Source organism: Neomonachus schauinslandi, chromosome 10 (genome assembly GCF_002201575.2).
Source record: "Neomonachus schauinslandi chromosome 10, ASM220157v2, whole genome shotgun sequence".
In the NCBI taxonomy this organism is placed as follows: domain Eukaryota; kingdom Metazoa; phylum Chordata; class Mammalia; order Carnivora; family Phocidae; genus Neomonachus; species Neomonachus schauinslandi.
This window is the reverse complement of record NC_058412.1, coordinates 65269576-65288328: the sequence shown is the minus strand read 5'-3', so window position 1 is coordinate 65288328 and position 18753 is coordinate 65269576. Positions and strand designations below refer to the sequence as shown.

Below are 18753 nucleotides of genomic sequence, written 5' to 3'. Positions count from 1 at the left end.
AGAAATGATTTTAAGAAAGTCTTTAGCTTTTGTATTTTGGCAACTTTGTTGCATCTGAGAAATGCAAACATCTCCAAGGAGCCCTGACTGTCAGAATGTCTTATTCCCCTTAACCATGAATTTGGCTAAAATTATAAATGTTCTTTTACACTGAATATTGAAACTTAAGAAGAGACTAAGCCCTAATTTCTTGAGAAAGATGAGCTTTAGTGACTTTATAGGGATGGCACAATCTACTGGGGAGTGATAGTTTCTGTGTGCTAGTAAAGCAAAGCTTACATTGCTTAAAATAGTACAAGGCTAAAAGCAGCATGAGATTATGAATAATGGACGAGGTATTGCAAGACTACCATGAGCTTTTGACTGAACGGTGCAGGCTGCCTCAGGGATCAGCGAGCTCTTCACTGTGCAGCTATCCATTTTAAGGAGCCTGCCTCCATCCATCCTGATGGCAGAAGGCATTTAGAGAAACTGCACCACATGTGACTTATTCATGCCTCTGTATGGCAGACCTCTAGATTCTCAGTCCCCTTGGCAGATCCTGTTGTTCGTGTGTTTAGAAAAGACGGTCTTAGGACTAGGAACAGATAGCGGTCAGTTACCACGATGGCAACTAGCATAAACCCTCATTTGTATCTTCAGATATTTAGTTCATGTTCACTCAGTCTGAGGTGCCTGGATCAGGTGTTTCAGGAGTTGCAGCAACTGTGTGTTGAGGGCACTTGCCCCTGGAGCTCCATTTCTCCCGCAGTAGCTGTGTCCATCAGCCAGGGGCACTGTGAAGTGTCAGCTCCAAGCAAGGGTGGTGGACCTATCTACAGTGGGGCGCCCAGGGGGCTTGTGAGGCATGACAGCGGATGACCAAGCTGACTGTGGGACCATCCTGGGCAGGGGCAGGGGTGTCTTTCCATCTTCTCCATCTCAGATAGGTTTTCTTTCTAGGGAGGCCAACAAATGTAAGTAAGGTGGGTTTCGATTTACAGGTGCTTAAATAACACAGTTACTAGAAGGATACTCATATTTTCTTTAAACAAACTAACAATAATAACATCCAGTAGTACTTCTTTTTCTTTAAGTATTATTAACAACCATTGGGATAAATAAAGAACGATTTTGAATGTCCAAAGAGAATAGTAAGATTTTGTGTGAGGGAGTGTTTAAAATGTCCTTATTTTATCAATCTCAAAATCTCTGGAAATGTTACCTCATTTTATAGTTCTTGCTGGGTATTTCAAATGGTGCCAATGACCCAGCGATAAACTGAACAGCTTCCCAGATAGCCAGACCTGCCACGAGGAAGGACTGGTGTGGAGTTGGTGTGTCCTCCTCTGTCATCACCATCAGAATGGTGAACAGGCCTTGCGGCCTGGGGCTGGCCAATGACCATGAGAAGTGGGTTTTGATTTTACTTTGTTCTTGTGCGTAGGCTGTGGAGCCTGGCTGACCATGCCTTGATCGCCCGCTGTAACATGGAGGAAGCAGTTCGCAGTGTGGCCTTCAGCCCCGATGGATCTCAGCTGGCCCTGGGCATGAAGGATGGCTCTTTCATTGTGCTCCGAGTCAGGCACGTACTGACCAATAGGGAAAATAATGTCAGAAACGCTCTCCTGTTGAAGCCCATTCTCCTGGCCATGGTGTATGCCAGGACTTAAGGAAAAAGGCATTTACTCTTTCAAATAGGAACACTCTAGATTCACAGTCCCCTATCTGTATTTCTCAAACCAAACACTCTGAAAATCCAGTTTTTGGATAACTCATTTGATAGCACGTCTTGACCCAGTGAACTGATTTGAGACTGTTTATTGCCTATTAATCTCTTAATAGGAATAATTATCATGTGATTTGCTACAAAAATATTAATGTATTTTTTTTTAAAGATTTTATTTATTTATTTGACAGAGAGAGACACAGTGAGAGAGGGAACACAAGCAGGGGGAGTGGGAGAGGGAGAAGCAGGCTTCCTGCAGAGCAGAGAGCCCGATGCGGGGCTCAATCCCAGGACCCTGGGATCATGACCCGAGCCGAAGGCAGACACTTAACAACTGAGCCACCCAGGCGCCCCCAAAAATATTAATGTGTTTAATATGGGGTGCCGCCCTAACTCCTACTGGGGATGTTACATAATATATTGCATGTGAACCTTTCTAAAACCCAGTGAATAATGAACTCCCAAGCTCATCTGGTCCCAAGAGGTTTATGGGCTTCTAGGAAGCCAAGAAAAGAGAAAGAAATGAGAAAGGCTCCAGCATGGCCAGATTTTTAGAGGTGGGCTTGAGTAAAAGATTTCTTCCACGTATAATGAAAACTTAAATAGAATATTTCATATTTATTAACATCCTATCTTTACTGGATGAAAATTATGACTCATGCATGTAATTTCTCTAAACACACTGGTTGGTTTTTGGCTTACACAATTTGTGATTACAGAAAGAAAATGCAGCTGTAAATTAGATACTGCATGTTTTGCACATGGAAGATTCTATATAGCTTTGAAAAATGACCTTGGCACAGTTTATTACACTAAATTCTCATTTAGCAGCCACACATAACTTATTATGAGTTGGTAGGCAACATTTTCTTTCTCTGCTGAGTCATGGTTTGAAAAGATGGCCAATTACCAGATCTTCTTTTCTTTTTGATGGATTTCCCAAGCCAAAAAAAAGAAAACCCCAAGACCCTATTTGATATTATAGCAAAGTATATTATATAGTATATACATAGCGTATAGTGTATGTATAGTAAACAATAATGCCATTAATAAGTGATAGCAGGTGAGGGGAATTATGTGGAAGCTAATATTTGCCATTATTTGTGCACTGATTTTGTTGGGAGTGGAAGAAGTTGTTGGCACAGGGGACCTGCTAGTCAGAATTCTGTCTCCTGGTGGCAAGTTTCAAATGAGGGCAGCAGTTCTTACCAGAATCTGATCAAAAGGGATGCAAAATCTGGGTGAACTGATATATGAATTGTTGAGTTTCACAGTGAAAATTAAATAATTACATAAGATTTAATATTAAAAAAGTAACCTTGACGTAGTTTACCTTTCTCCGGGACACATTTTTAACCAACTGAGCCACCCAGGCGCCCTCTCCGGGACACATTTTTAAAACAATGTTACAAACTGCAATTTTTCAAGGCAAAAAGTTTTAGGGGAAAATAATACGTAATTAACCATGAAAGCAAATAGGCACTTCATTAAATTTTTTCATTGTTTTTATTTTGGAAACCTTAAATATTTCAAATGTTGGTTAATTTTGCCTAAAATGGCCAGAATCTAAATAGTATTTTATATCTTTCTTCAAAAGTTAATCCTTTAGTTCCTATAGGTGTTCTCTCCCTTTTAAAACCATTTTTTCTCTGACATACAAATTTTGAGATATGGCTTGGGGCTCCTATTTCTAGATTTGCTGCTTAATCACTTTTTATTGCTGCTTTTTATTCTTATAGAGATATGACAGAAGTGGTTCATATCAAAGATCGAAAAGAAGTCATTCATGAAATGAAATTTTCTCCAGATGGCTCTTACCTCGCGGTGGGATCCAATGACGGCCCAGTGGATGTGTATGCCGTTGCCCAGCGGTATAAGAAAATTGGAGAATGCAGCAAGTCCCTTAGTTTCATCACCCACATTGATTGGTCTTTGGATAGCAAATACTTGCAGACCAATGACGGCGCAGGAGAACGCCTGTTCTACAAGATGCCGTGTAAGTCCTGCAGGCGTTGGATGTTTGTGAAAATCAAAACTCTGAGCCACATGCAGCAAATATATAAGAATGTCATCATGATCTCAGGGCAAGGAGTGTTCTCAGAAACACGATCCCCCCCCCCACCGAATCTCAAACTCTCAAAGGAAAGATTGATAAATTGGAACATATTAAAATAACAAATCACTGTGTAATGAAAGAAATCATGAAAAGACAAGGCAAAGACTGGACAGAAATATTTGCAGTGGTTATGATGGGCAAAGGATAGATAGCTAGAAGTTATAAAGAATGCCTAAAGATAACTGAAAGGAAAGATATCCTAGAAAAATGCCCCAAAATACTAAACATTTGAGGATTGCGGTCCTCATTTGCTATGATGGTTTTAGTCTGAAATTTGTGTTCTTCATAACTGGAAGTCTTTATGATATTATTTGGTGAAATATGCTAATTGGGATTTAAAAAGTACAATTTTTATTTGCCACCTCCACTATCTCTTTGAGAAGAGATTCATCAGACTTCTATAACATTTAGTGACATTTAGTTCATAATACTAAAATGGCAGAAATAAAAGACAGTTTTCTGTTTTGTAATCTTTGACTAATGATTTTTTTAACATAAGAGGGAAATTTTAACATCATGAATCTTGTCATCAAATATTTTATCTTAAAATTTTTCCTGAAAAATTAATTTTTACTGGAAAATAGTACATACCATCTAATGTAACCATGGCTTTTTAAAGAACCTCTGCCCTATCAACTTCGCCAGCACACCATCCCTAGGTAGATATTTCTGTGTGTCTACTTTCTTTGCTTGAAATTATTTCATATATATTTTACATATGTGAAAAATTATGGAATACATGTTTATCATTTGCAATAAAAAAGTAACCTCCTGCTCAGTGATAATATCATAATTTGCTTTCTTGTCCTCCTGTTAGTGAGCATTTGGGCTTAACTTATTTCTAGTTTCTTCGCTGGTACAGATGGTGCATCTCCAAATATCTTCATATAGGGGGGGATTTCCTCTTCTGAGTTACTTCCTTGGACTATATTTTCCAGAGGGGGAACGTTGTTGGGTTAAAGACTGTGTTCTGTCAACTCTCTGATTTGTGTTCATCTTCATGAATTTTTATGTGACGCTGTCAGTCTAGAATTTCTGCGTGCCAATTTGACAGTGTGCAGGTAATGTATAAGAGCATCTATTCTCACAGATTCTTTATTTGAAAACATTTGTTTATTTTTGAAGAAAAAACTACGAGGTAGTATGCTAAATTGTCTTGATTTTGAATTTTAGAATTGTGTATGACAGGACATTTTCCCAAGCATTTCTGTATCCATGTGTTTCTGCCTTTGCGTGCCCCTGGGTGACCTCCCTCACCAGGTTCTGGTACAAGCGGGGAATCGTGCCATACATTTGAGAACATACCAAGCACAACTGTCAAGACTCTTTTCCCCTAACCACTTACATTTACTTAATCAAAATTTGGTGGATTTTCATTGTCTAATGCTTTTAAATTTGTATAATATCCATTAAATGTTTACACAAATTTTTGGAGCCTAAATTTTTAAAAATTACTTCTATGGATCTTTGAATTTGAAAAGTAGAAGTTGAGAATAAATTTTTTTAAAAACCTGGCAAACTGTTGGTGACTAAATATGATATATATATTTTCATACAAATCATTTCATCAATAACACAAAGCATACTATCTGTATAGTAGTTTTGGATATTACATTGAGTACAATGATCATTTTCTTTCTCATCTCCATATCTGAGTTTTGATCATGCATTCTCTTTTAACCATGCTGGAAGAAAAAAAATCACAAATTGGGTAAAGAGATTAGAATCTTTAGGTTCCTTGGTTTATAGAGGTTTTTTTTTAATTTCTATAAACCTCTATAAGAAAAATGAATAAAGTAAATTTGAATATGCTTTTAAATGTAACATTTTGTTACTATGTATTGATAATTTTCAGCTGGGAAGCCTTTAACAAGTAAAGAAGAAATCAAAGGGATTCCCTGGGCCTCCTGGACTTGTGTGAAAGGCCCTGAAGTGAGTGGAATTTGGCCAAAGTACACTGATGTCACTGACATCAATTCAGTGGATGCAAATTACAACAGCTCTGTGCTGGTTTCTGGCGATGATTTTGGACTGGTTAAATTGTTTAAATTTCCTTGTCTCAAGAAAGGTAAGGCCAAGAGAGAGATTTCATTGAATAAGTATTTAATCTAAAATGTATACGCAGTGTAATTAAGACTGATTTTCTTGGTGTCTGTTCTTGCAGATTATTCATTTCATCTTTATATTCATTTTTACTCTTTAACACTTTTAGAGAAAATGTGTTGTTGTCATTTACTTTTGACGTTCTAAAATATGGGATTTTACCAATTTAAAGCAGGTTTTGTTCACAGAGTTACTACTAGCGAGTTTGATTGAGAAGATTCATGTTTCACATTTTAAATAAGTCACAGTTTTGTTTTTATTTATGTAAATTCATAATTTAAATTATATATTACATTACAATATTAAAATTCTTTTATGCTTCATGGCTAATTGTGTTTACACATGGAAAGCCAAGCAAAATCCTTTTAGAGATATTTAAGATAAAATCTGAAAGTGATTGTTCTGGTGATGACACAGTTGTTCAGACCCCTTGTTGTAGCACTAATCTTGCAAACCCCATTTACATAACTGGTGAAATTTTTGAGAGTGGAGATTGGTTCAAAAAAATTCTCCTCTCGCGTTTTGTCGTTCTGTTTTATTGTTGTTAAAATCTTGTCACCTCAGTTTTTATGGCACCTTCAGACTTTGTAGAATGTGACTGAATTAGCCATGTAATGACCCTGTCTTCTTCTTCCTTAAAAAGTTGAGGCAAGAGGGGAGGGGAGTGGCGGGATGGGTATTAAAGAGGGCATGTACTGCATGGAGCACTGGGTGTTATATGCAAACAATGAATCATCGAACACTACATCAAAAACTAATGATGTAATGTATGGTGATTAACATAACATAAAAAAAAAAAAAGTTGAGGCAAAGCCCATACACAGGGTTTTCTGAGATTCCCCACCAGCCTGAAAATCTGATCTTCAGAAAGTAGTCAGTAGGGACATGCTGTGGCCTGAAAACTCGCTCACTTGAACAATTTTTAAATTAAGAAAGGAAAGGGACTGAAAAATGTAATCGGAGAGTCATTGTCAGATAACTGGCAGTTCAGAAGCAGCAACGGTTATGGTTGAGAACTGAACATAAAACGCATAGCAAAGCGGACATCCTTTACACTTGATAAAATGGCCATCACTTTAAAATGCTTGAGGCACAAAATTACCTCAATGTGCCTAATTCACACTCTCCCCTCTCTGATGAGTCTTTTGAGTAATAGGGCATATCCCATTAGACTGAGCAATGTACTTGCAGAACGTGAGTTAGGCAACCAGAAGGAACGGAACGTGGGAATTGAGAAGAAACATCACTGGGACCCGAAGCAGTACTGTTGGTCTCAAGAGTCAGGACTTGGGAAGAAGTTAATTCACGGAGAGTTGGTATTTCCTGTGTATCTCCAAACATTGTAGGGTGGTCTTGAGTCTGGAAAATAGGAATGGAAAGGGAAATCTTGGGTTTATTGATGAGAATGGGGGAAAGGGGAGGGAGGAGGTGAGCAGTGCTGTCTGTCCGAATGAGACAGCCTGATATGTAAAACAGCCCTGATGATGATGGCACACAGGAGACATCTGCCGAGTGAGGGAAGGTTGACAGCTGAGTGATAGTGTGGTGGGAGTAATAACAACCTCCACAGCAGTCTGCGGAAGTATCCATGTTCTCCGAGCAAATTGACTTGTTCTACTTTTCATGGCACATGGTTTATAAATCCTGCAGTTTGCCTCAGAGACATTCAGACTTCTGTGGCCCTTCTGTGCCTGAACTACCGGCAGGGGAGTTCTGAAAGGAGTGTTGTTGACAGGAATGGTAACCGTTGGTGGAACTTGTCACCCTGTAGCCCAGGGTCCCAGTGGCAGGTATGCCCCCAGCCTTTGAGCCTGTAACAGCCAAACATGAGCAGGGGTTGGTGACCATGAGAAGTGTGGAGGCTGAGCAAACATGGTAGTTTTCCACTGTGATTAAATAAAACTTCCAATCAAGTTAATTGACACATTTACAATTAATGTACGAAGGATTCTGCTGCACAGTCTTCTGACACAAATGTTCTGCAGTTAATGAAAATGCCTACAGTGGTTTTTATTTTTACATCAGCAAGCCAGTTTTTCTCATTTCATTTTGACAGTTTTCAAATCTTTTAAAATAAGCAGTATCATACTGATAATTTCCCCTGATGTCATTTAGACTACATTCTGTTTGACCATCATCATACAGAAACTTCCATGAGGTAAAAATTCAAAGCCTTGCTCATTGACATTTGCCACGTCTTACTACCTTGGCATCAGCCCTTCTCCAAGGGAAGGCTCTCCTACTTGACTGACTTGTGTGCTGCTGCCCCATTAATCCTTCACACACACACACACACACACTCTCTCTCTCTCTCTCTCTCTCTATCTCACATAGTCCTTGAAGAACTCCCTCCCAAAATAAGTGTGTCCTGGATCTTGTAAGACATGAGTTGCATAAACCCTGGACCTTGAGGGGAAAAGTGTTGGCTTTCAGTAGAGCTTGGATGAGCTTGATGCAGGAGAGGAACATAAAGTTCAGGGTGGCTAGAGTGTGATGAATGAGGGAAGCATTGTGTACTCAGAGGCTGGAGAGCGTGGTGGGGACCGTGTCATGAAGGGCCTTGTAGCCACTGTTAGAAATTTGCGTCTTACTCTAAGTGTGGAGGGAAACTAGTGAGGGCTTAAAATGGAGGGGTGACATGACCAATCTAAGTTTTTAAAAGACCACTTTGATATCATGTGGGATGGATTAGGGATGGGGAAGCTTCAAGTAGACTCTTGTACAAGTCCAGGTGAGAGGTAAGGTGGCTTGGACAAAGGTATTAGGAACAGATGTGAACACAGGTGCATGAGGTTAGGAAACAGTGTCAAGGTAGAGCTGAAGGTCTTGCTGATGGATGTGGGAATAGAGGGAAAGAGAGGAACTGAGGGTGACTCCTAAATTTTCGGCTTGAGCAGTGGGGTGGATGGTGGCACCATTTATGGAGATGGGAAAATAAGCAAGGAAAAGTGTGTGTTCGGGGGAGAGAGAGAAAAAGAGAGGGATGGGGATAAGAGAAGGGAAGGAGAACTTAGCCTGTGTTGTTCATGATAAATCTGAGGCACCTGTTAGACATCAAGTGGACGTGGCACACGGGCCATCAGCAGTCCAGGGAGAATTGAGGGCCGGAAGACGAATGTTTGGCAGTGGAGGGCATATTGACAGTACCTAAAGCCATGGGAGAGAGGACCACCAGAGAAGAGATGAGGGCAGAGGCCTGAGACATCCTTGTGGTTCAGAGAACCAAGGGAGGCCTTGTAAAGTGACCATGTCCTAGGGAAAGCCTGGAAAGAGGTGGACGTGGCCTTCTTTTATTCAATAAATATTTGTTATGTGCTATTGTAAGAGGCTGGAGATACATCAACAAATAAAAAAGGCACAAATCCCTGCCCTCATGGAGCTTTTGTTCTTCTGAGGGGACACAGTCAATAAAGGAAATATAAACACATCTCATGAGAAGAGCTACAATGAAAAAGCAAACAGTAGAATGCTCAGATGGGGGCAGCTCCGTGGTGGTATTTTAAATAGTGTGGTCATTTTCACCTTCATATACATTTAAATCATTACCTCTCCAATGAGTATTTTCAGTTGAACAGATGGCTTTCTCCCCCATTAAAGAGGTTCCGTTAGAGGGCCTGCAGTAGGTAGCACTGTTTCTGAAGGAGGGATGCAGTGCTTGCTGGCCCCCTGAAATCTCCCGTAGCCTTTGGAGCACTAGGCCTCCACATGATAGGATGGACCCGGCTTGTTTTCATGACTGCCTTTGTGCTGCCCTCTACCAACCATGTGCGAGACTTTGGTAGTTCAGCTACAGCCGTAAGTGCAAATAGCTTTCCTTCCACAGTCATTCCCCCGGGGATGGTGTTCACTGAGTAAAGCAATCAGTGCAAGGGAACAAAATTTAATTCTCCTAGCTCTACATCCATGACTCTGAACAATAATTTGATTTTTTTTCCCCACAGAATTATTCTGTTTCCTTATTACAAAGGACTCTGTCTTATTTTGGATTTGAGTAAGAATGTGTAAGATCATCATTCTGAAGCATTTTATTTTCAGAACCAGTGAAGCAGTAGGCATTATCTGGAACAGGTTCAGATGTGTCTTCAGCCACAGGACTTAAATGTTAAGGCCATTTTTAGCTTAATCCGTACTGGAATAATTGAGAGAATTTGGGGAGCCTTGGCTTGCTATGATATGTAACACTGAAAATTATATCTTCTAATACATTTAAGGATTTTACTTTTCAACGTGAAGATGAATTGAATTTTTTAACCTATGAATTCTATTTTTTTTTCATTACTAATCTTCTCCTCGAAAATATCTTTTCAGGAGCCAAATTTAGAAAGTATGTGGGCCATTCTGCACATGTCACAAATGTCCGCTGGTCCCATGACTTTCAGTGGGTATTGAGCACAGGAGGGGCTGACCACTCAGTTTTCCAGTGGAGATTTGTTCCAGAAGGTGTCAGCAACGGTCTGCTGGAAACTGCACCCCAGGGTAAAAACCAATTGTAATTTTTCAGCATTTTTTTTCTGATCAATAAAAATTTCAAAGAATGTTCTAATATCTCTCCTGAAGATAAAGAGTTAAAGCAATTTTGAAAAATTCATTCCTATAATAAAATTTAAAATTAAAAGGAAAAACAACTTTGAGACACATATGAGTCAGTTGAATAACTTCCTTCAAAGGATTTTGTTTATACCAGATGCAAGTTGAAGGTCAAAGGTTTACATGAAGAATTAGCCTTTAAGAATAACAGGAACAAAGACATTACAGCCTCTTTAGGACAACTGTAACTCTGGCAGGTCTACACAGTGAGACAACAGGGGGACAGAGTAACCTTGGGAGTAGGAGTTGGCTCCAGAATGAAGTTCAAACAATGGTCCACAATTGGGACCAATGTGTTCCAGTTCAGTGGATATGTAGTCATTCTATTTACTGTGATGTCAGCAGAAATAATCGGCTAATAAAATTTAAAACCAGGTGAGGACATGTTTTCAATGGGAGAGTTTCTGCAGGTTTTGACCATGGCAATTACTGCCACTCGGTGAACATGGCAAAGGCTAAGAGGATCTTTACTGAACTAAGTAGTTGGATTTCCTTTTGCTCCAAGCTTCATTTTGGTAGAATCTTTCCCTGACCTTTTCTTTCTTTTTTTTTTTCCTTTTTTTCTCTTTTCAAAGCAAGATTTAAACCCAAAGATTTGTTATCTCCTGAAAGTATGGAAATGAGTTCAGTCTTGGAGGGGCAGGGTGGGGGGTAGTTGTCCTTATCTGTTAACGCTCCTGAAAGGAGTATGCTGAACTTAACCAGAAGATGGGGGGGGGGGGGAAGATGTTTTAAAAACCTACACCAAGTAAAACTATGGTATAGTGATTTTTAAATTTACTTTGCTAGAAGAAAGGAAATATTTTAAATAAATTTATAAGCTCTCTTGGGTCTCCGAACTTTTGCTTGTTTCTCACGGATTGTGTTTCTGCAGAAGGTGGCACTGATTCCTACAGCGAAGAATCTGATTCGGATTTATCTGACGTGCCGGAATTGGACTCTGATATTGAGCAAGAAACTCAAATCAATTATGATCGCCAGGTCAGTAAGCAGAGAACCTCATAATAAATGCCTTACAGCCCAGAACATCAATCTCATTGGATTTGGACGTTGCACTAAAAATGGCTGGTACTTGGGCAGAAGAGAATCAAGACAAGAATAAGGAAAATCACCTGCCTCTTGTCCTTAAGTACAGATTGTAAATAAGGCCTTTAACCCATTCACATAATTAAAATTTTTTAAGTGGAAGGTAGTAGCCAATTTTAAAACTGAACCCATGACAGGGTTTTCTGTCTTTTTTTGCAGAAAAAATATGCAAGTCAGCCACAGAATTTTTCATTTTCTTAACAGATCATGAAAGCATGTGTTTTCTTTACAGAATTGGTAGCCTCCGAGCCATGGTAGTTTGCAAGTGAGCTGGTGTCCTGCTTTCTCTTAACTTACATAGACCATTATGAAGACCATTTATGAAGACCATTATCCATTTAATTAAAGTAAAAGCCCAAATACAATATGCATGATCTCTCCAGTCAGAAATCACCTCTAGTACAAAAGTTGCACAATTACTATCAAATTGGGTCCTGGTTTTTTGAAAATATACATTTCATTTTAGTGCTAAACAGTGAGTGTTAAAGAGAGCCATCCTTCACAGGAATCTGGAGACTCGTCCCTTTTTTATGGTTGATAACTATAGGTGTTCTGTTTTCTTCCTTGTCATTTCATGAATGTCTGTAAGGCAGACTCTGTACCTGAACATGGAGTGAATAAGATTTCAGGTTTCAGACACAGCAACTGTCAGTGTTGCCCACGGAGATGTACCATAGAGGCTGGGGGCAGCTGCCAGGTAACACATGTCTCTACGGGACCAGATCCTGTGCTTTCCATACACCAAATCCAACCCACAATAACCCTAAGAGGTTAAGTACTTTGTCCACGTCCACATCATCCGTAGTATTGATAAGAATGTGGATCTGGGCTTCTCTCCAAAGTGTACATTCTATGTATTGCTTGGCTTTGCCTCTGTAGAAGCACTGAACCTTTCCAGATGATGACTTTTTTTTCCACCCCATAATCATCACTCATTGATTCTGTGTTTGAAATATTAGTACAAAGGCAGTCCAACTGATGGTTTGGGTCACCTTCTTGATGAAATCAGCTTGACTGTGCAATGTATTATGCAATAAAACTAAAGGTGAGATTGAAAGGAAATTATTAATGTGGAAATATACACACACACTAAACAATATTATATTCTGGTATCAAGGGGAAATGGAATTTAAGCAAAGTGAACATAAAATTCAGGGAAAAAAGAAAAGCAATTTTCTTTAGTTGGGAGTTTTGTATTTAGTAAAAAGGTGCTAGTGAAAGAATGAAAAGGCTTGACTCTACTGAAATCCATGCCTAGAATTTATTTATTCTCCCTGGCATCTTATTTTCTAAAGCTTCATCTATATTATTTGACTTACGTTATTTTTTGTTGCTGAGTTACTCCTGAGCAGGAAGTTTTATTCTGTTCTACAGATGGGAATTTTAGGTCCACAGAGGTTATGAGACTTGTTCAAATAAACAGTTGAAATAAATGCCAAGACCAGAATTCCATTCTCTTGAGTAGTTGATGAGCTGAAAAAAGCATTATGGGCTCAGATGGATAATTAACTTTAGCTTTTATAAGCTTAGTTCATTGCATCTGCAATAGACAAAGCAGTAATGAGGTATCTTTTGACTTCCTTTTTTTTAATTTTAAAGATTTTTGGTTAAATCCTAAACAGAGACAGTATTATGATAATATTCTTTTAGTTACATAGCTTTATCAAATGAAATTTTTCCTTTATGAAGATGAGCAATTATTAATAGATTTACTTTGTCTTGAATGTGTTAAATTGATCTCTCTCGATAGTAGGTCATGAATACATGATAGAGAAACATTACTTTTTATCTACATTTAGATTAAATTGCAGGAAATATTCTCTGAGTCAGCAGCACAATTTAGGTCCTAGGTTAGGCCAAGAGCTTTGCTCTAAATCTCAGAGTCTGATCTGTCAAGATGCATGAGATCATGAAAGAAGATAATTCCATAGAGTGATCACCATGATTCATGAGGTCTGTGTTTTGCAAATGTCAGAATCACCAAGAGATTTCTCACCTTAGAAGAAATTATAGCAAAACATTTTATTGATTTTTATTGATAATTTATTGAGTAATTTCCTTTCTTATTTTACCAGAAAATTGTTATATTTTCTGAATATAAATTATTTAAACTCAAGATGACCTTGAATCCCAATGATTCAAAAGGCATTTCAAGATAGTTTTGTTCATTAGAAAGTAAACTTCATTCTCATGTTTTATGTACTCAATTTGGTTTATCTTATCAAAGAACCAACTCTTAAGTTTGTTCATCTCTTCTATTGTCTTATTCTCTATTTCATTTACTTCTGCTCTAATCTTTATTATTTCCTTCCTTCTGCTAACTTTTGGCTTACTATGCTCTTTTACTCGTTCCTTGAGGTATATTGTTAGGTTGTTGATCTGAGAGTTTTCTTTTTTCTTAAAGTATACGTATATAGCTACAGACTTTCCTCTTAGAACCACTTTTGCTGTATCCCATTGTTGTGTTTCCATTGTCTCAAGATATTTTTTTAATTTTCTGTTTGATTTCTTCTTTGATCCATTGGTTGTTCAGAACTGTGTGGTTTAATTTCCACATACTTATGAATTTTCCAGCTTTCTTCCTGTGATCATTTCTACTTTCATACCATGGTGGCCAGAAAACATACTTGGTGTGATTTCTATCTTGTTGAATTTATTGAGACTTGTTTTGTGGCCTAGCATTTGATGTATCCTGAGAAGAACTTGTATCCTGCTGCTGATGGCTGGGATGTTCTGAATATGTCTGCTAGGTTATTTGGTCTGCAGTGTTCTTCATCTGGTGTTTCCCTATTGATTCTTTGTCTGGATCATCATTTATCCATTGTTCAGAGTGACACCTTCCCCAACTATTACACTACTGATGTTTATTTCTCCTTTTCATTCTGTTAGTATGTGCTTTATATATTTAGGTGCTCTGATGTTGGGTACGTATTTAAAATGGTTATATCTTCTTGATGAGTTGACCCCTTTATCATTATATATAATGACCGACTTTTGTCTCTGGTGACCATTTTTAGCTTCTTATGTTCTCAAAAACTTGATTTCCTGCAGTTAAGACCTCCTGAGAATGCCAAGATATTAATATTTTTGAAACCTGGAGAGTCTCAACTAAATGTTTCTGCTATGCTTTAAGGTTTACAAAGAAGATCTACCTCAGCTAAAGCAACAAAGTAAAGAGAAAACCCATGCAGTGCCCTTCCTCAAAAGAGAAAAGGCTCCTGAGGACAGCTTGAAACTTCAGTTCATACACGGGTGGGTGCCTGTCACCAGCCTTATCAGCCTACCATTGGGTCCCCTCTTCTTGGTGCTGTCCCACTTCAGGCTGGCTCTTCTGTCCAGTGTGTACTTACCCGAAGTAATAATAGAAACATGATTCTCTGTGCGGTTATCTCAGTTGATGTCCTGTAGTCATAACAATGTGTGTATCTAGATTTTTCATGCTTCATTGACTTCCATACACATACGTTTCTGCGGCTCATTGTTACTGCACTCTGTTCTCTCCCCCGTCCCTGTTCCTGTTACCCCCATATTTCCTGCTCTGTTTAGCTGGCTCCACCTAGGACAATATTTTTTCAAACAATTTTGCTCACATATGCCCACAATAGTTATGAATTTTTAAAAATAATGTACAACCTTCCACACTTTAAGTTGACATCTAAAATTTTTCAATGTAAGGTTAAATGATTGTGAAGAATATAATATCTAGTGCTTTGTAAATACATCATTCATTTAAGGGGATCAATTGGAACTGAAATGTCATAGATCTTTGATTCCCACCATCACCAATTTAAAAAATACCTGAACTCATATTTCTATGCTACTTTTCCCATAGAATTTTATACTAATGTACTATTTTTATGCTTGAAAGGCTTTTATTGATCACCCTATCATACATTTTGCAAGGAAAGAAATGTATATAAGCGCAATTTAAATTTAATTCCCTGTGATCCTGAGTCTCTAACTTGTGTTATCTAGTATGGTATCCACTTAAAGCCACTGGGCATGTGAAATATGGCTAGTCTGAATTCAGATGTGTTGTAGGTGTAAATGCACACTGGATTTCGAAGACTTAGCATGAAAAAAAGAACGTAATATATCTCATTAAAATGTTTATGTTGAGGGGTGCCTGGGTGGCTCAGTCGGTTAAGTGTCAGACTTTTGATCTCAACTTAGGTCTTGTTCTCAGGGTCATGAATTCAAGCCCCATGTTGGGCTCCATGCTGGGCATAGAGCCTACTTAAAAAATGTTTTATATTGATTACATAATATTTTAGACATAATGGGTTAAATGTTCTTAAAATAAATTTCATCTGTTTCTTTTTATCTTTTTTAATGTAGAAAATTTTCACTTTACCTACATGGTTTGCATAATATTTCTATTGGACATTGCTGCTCTAAGTGTTCATTCTTTTTTGGATTGAATTTTTTTTACAACTGTTAGTACAAAGCTTATCAGACCAACATAAATATAGCACAAATTCTAATAAGTACTTACTAAATATAAACAATTTTATTGGAAAAAAATTTTAATAAGATTTTTTTTCAGTGAGTTCAGATATATGTACACATATTATTGCTAGAATGTGATAGAGTTTAGTATTGATTCTATTCCCATTTATCATTTTTTAATAGTTACAAGCACTGAGAAAGCTTACTCACATAAATAAGTAGATGAGAAAGGAAGCAATTTTACCATAGCAACCTTACTCAGTTCTTTAAGCTCCTCTTGCAACACAGATAGGTATATCTTGCAATTTTGATACATCACATGAAAATATAGTTTAATGATCTATCACCTGACAATTCAATGAAATCACTCTTCAATTTTATTAAAAGCAAAGAATTGGAAGTCACTTGACTTACAAAAGAACTTCATATCTAGTTATTGGAATTGTGCACTTTCAACATCCACACCTGAGTTTGTTTTGGTGTTCCTGGAAGGTTTCATGCTCCAGGGTAATAGAACATAATAAGATTCTATGTGGACAAAAGGAATGGCTTTCCAATGTGAGAGGAAGGTGGTAGAGAAAGGGGAGGTGGGAAGGGAAAACCTGCACCTCCTCACAAGTGTGTTCTCAAACTGGTCACTTTGAAGAAAACACATACAGTAGCTGAGGATCTAGAAACAAATTCTGTTAAACTTATCAGTGCAGATTTGCCCTTTAGAGAGACTCACATGCCCTCAGAGATCCTCGTACCCCTGTTGAAGATTACTGTCCCGAGCAACCATGGAGATACCTCTGGTTCTCCTTGTGCATGTCTGCAGCAACATAGTAGCTTTGCCTTCTGATCTCTCCTGCTCTGTTGACTCACTGTCCATTCAGCTACTGTGCATTTCTTGGACCTGTGCTTCAGTTACAGAGGCTACGACTGTAGAAATAATCTTTTCTACACGCAAGCTGGAGAAGTGGTCTATCACATTGCTGCGGTTGCCGTGGTGTACAACAGACAGCAACACTCCCAGAGGCTGTACCTGGGGCACGATGATGACATTCTCAGCCTGACCATCCATCCAGTGAAGGACTATGTGGCCACTGGGCAGGTATAGATCTCTCCTCTGAGATGGGGGCCTCGCCAAACAGAGGGAGAGGATTTAGTTATGAGCCCAGTTTATATACTGGTTCAAGAAATACTTGATAGAAACAAACATGAGGCATGAAGCTGAAGATTCAGTGAATGCTGGGTCATGTCGTGATGGTGGGAGCCTCATCCGCTATATTATAGCACTGTGGGAAGCCTCTGAGGGATTTCATCTTGACATGATATCTACAAACAGGATTAGCTAAAACTAAATTAAGTTCCATGAATGCAGTCTTAATATATTTTCCTCATCACTGTGTACCCAGTACTTATTATATCCTCGGTAATCAGTGTTTATTGAATTAGCCATCTTTTAATACTAGCATAACATCTAGTGAATAGTTATTTTTGTAAAACTTAAAGCCATGAATTTTGACTAATTCATCATTTTATATTTTAACCTTTAAAAAACAAAATTCTATCAGACCCATTTTGGAATGCCTAAACTTTGGATTGAACCTATAATTGGAAAGCTACTCAAAACAGAGCCCTATATTCAGTCATTTTGTGCATGGAAAGGAGAGAGATAAAGTCAACTTCATAAACAAAAAATCTGTTAAACTCAGATTTATTATCTTGTGGCAAAGTAGTAATGTTAGTAGTATTTTCAGTTTTGTACTCTTTCAATGTATAGACTGCATTTTTGTTCAGTTTTATCATGGGCTTTTAACTGCAGGTAAGACTTAAACTGATTCTCAACATGTAAGTGGCAAACTCAAGGAAAAACACGTGGTATGAGGGTCAGCAATTAAGAGGAAACAAGTGTTTCTGAGACCTGACATACAGGTGGTAGAGAAGTCTTTGCACAGAGTTCATAGCCTCGTGTTCATGAGATCAGTGGTGAAAGTGAGGGCATGAAAGGAGTCAGTCCCCAGAAATGTGCATTTTGGGGGAGGAAAGTCCATAGCTTCTATAATTTGTAAAAGGATTACAGTCCTTCAAAAGCAAAGTGCCATTAACTGACATACTGGTTTGCTACCAACTGCATATTAGACCATCTCTTCTGAATTAGCTGCCATGATTAAGTTTCTTACAAGTAATTGATGACTACTTTGCATTTTTACATTTCACTCTCCTCCCTCCCCCTTTTTATTGTTCTGATAACAGATGATGCTTGGTTCATGTGTATTTAATAACTTTCCTTTGAAAGAAGGAACAGGGATTGGTTCTTTGCGTAAACCCCTGAGGAGATACCACATTCTATGCTGTAATTGCTGAGAGACAAACCGGTGACAAATCAGTACACCAGCAGCCACTCCAGGGGTAACTGGGCCTCCATACACCAGTGTAGGAGTTAGCTGGATTCTGCTTCGTTATGTGCATGCTTTTATGTCACATTTCCCCTTACACCCAACAGGGTTCTTTTTTCCATTACAATCAAGTGAGGAAAACCACTTTACTATTAAAATTTTTTCTGTTGTTGGGAATTAGTGGGAGAGAAGTTGGTATCCCCTCAAGGAGAATCCACTTTAAGAACAAGTAAGCCATGAAACTGTCATTTCCCGGGGGAGAAGCAGGGCCAGGCCTTCTTGGGATGAGTGAAATAATTAAGGTGGGTAAAAGAACTCTGAGG

The 18753-nt window shown here is 38.4% G+C and overlaps 1 protein-coding gene across 1 annotated transcript in view; it reads left to right on the top strand.

Annotated features, from left to right (window-relative positions):
* EML6 (EMAP like 6) overlaps positions 1 to 18753 on the top strand; it is a 263656-nt gene that overhangs the window by 155927 nt on the left and 88976 nt on the right. Inside the window, 7 exon segments of the mRNA XM_044918715.1 lie at positions 1427 to 1564; positions 3448 to 3704; positions 5680 to 5892; positions 10236 to 10403; positions 11389 to 11495; positions 14734 to 14852; positions 16956 to 17142. Coding sequence (XP_044774650.1) covers positions 1427 to 1564; positions 3448 to 3704; positions 5680 to 5892; positions 10236 to 10403; positions 11389 to 11495; positions 14734 to 14852; positions 16956 to 17142 — 1189 coding nt within the window.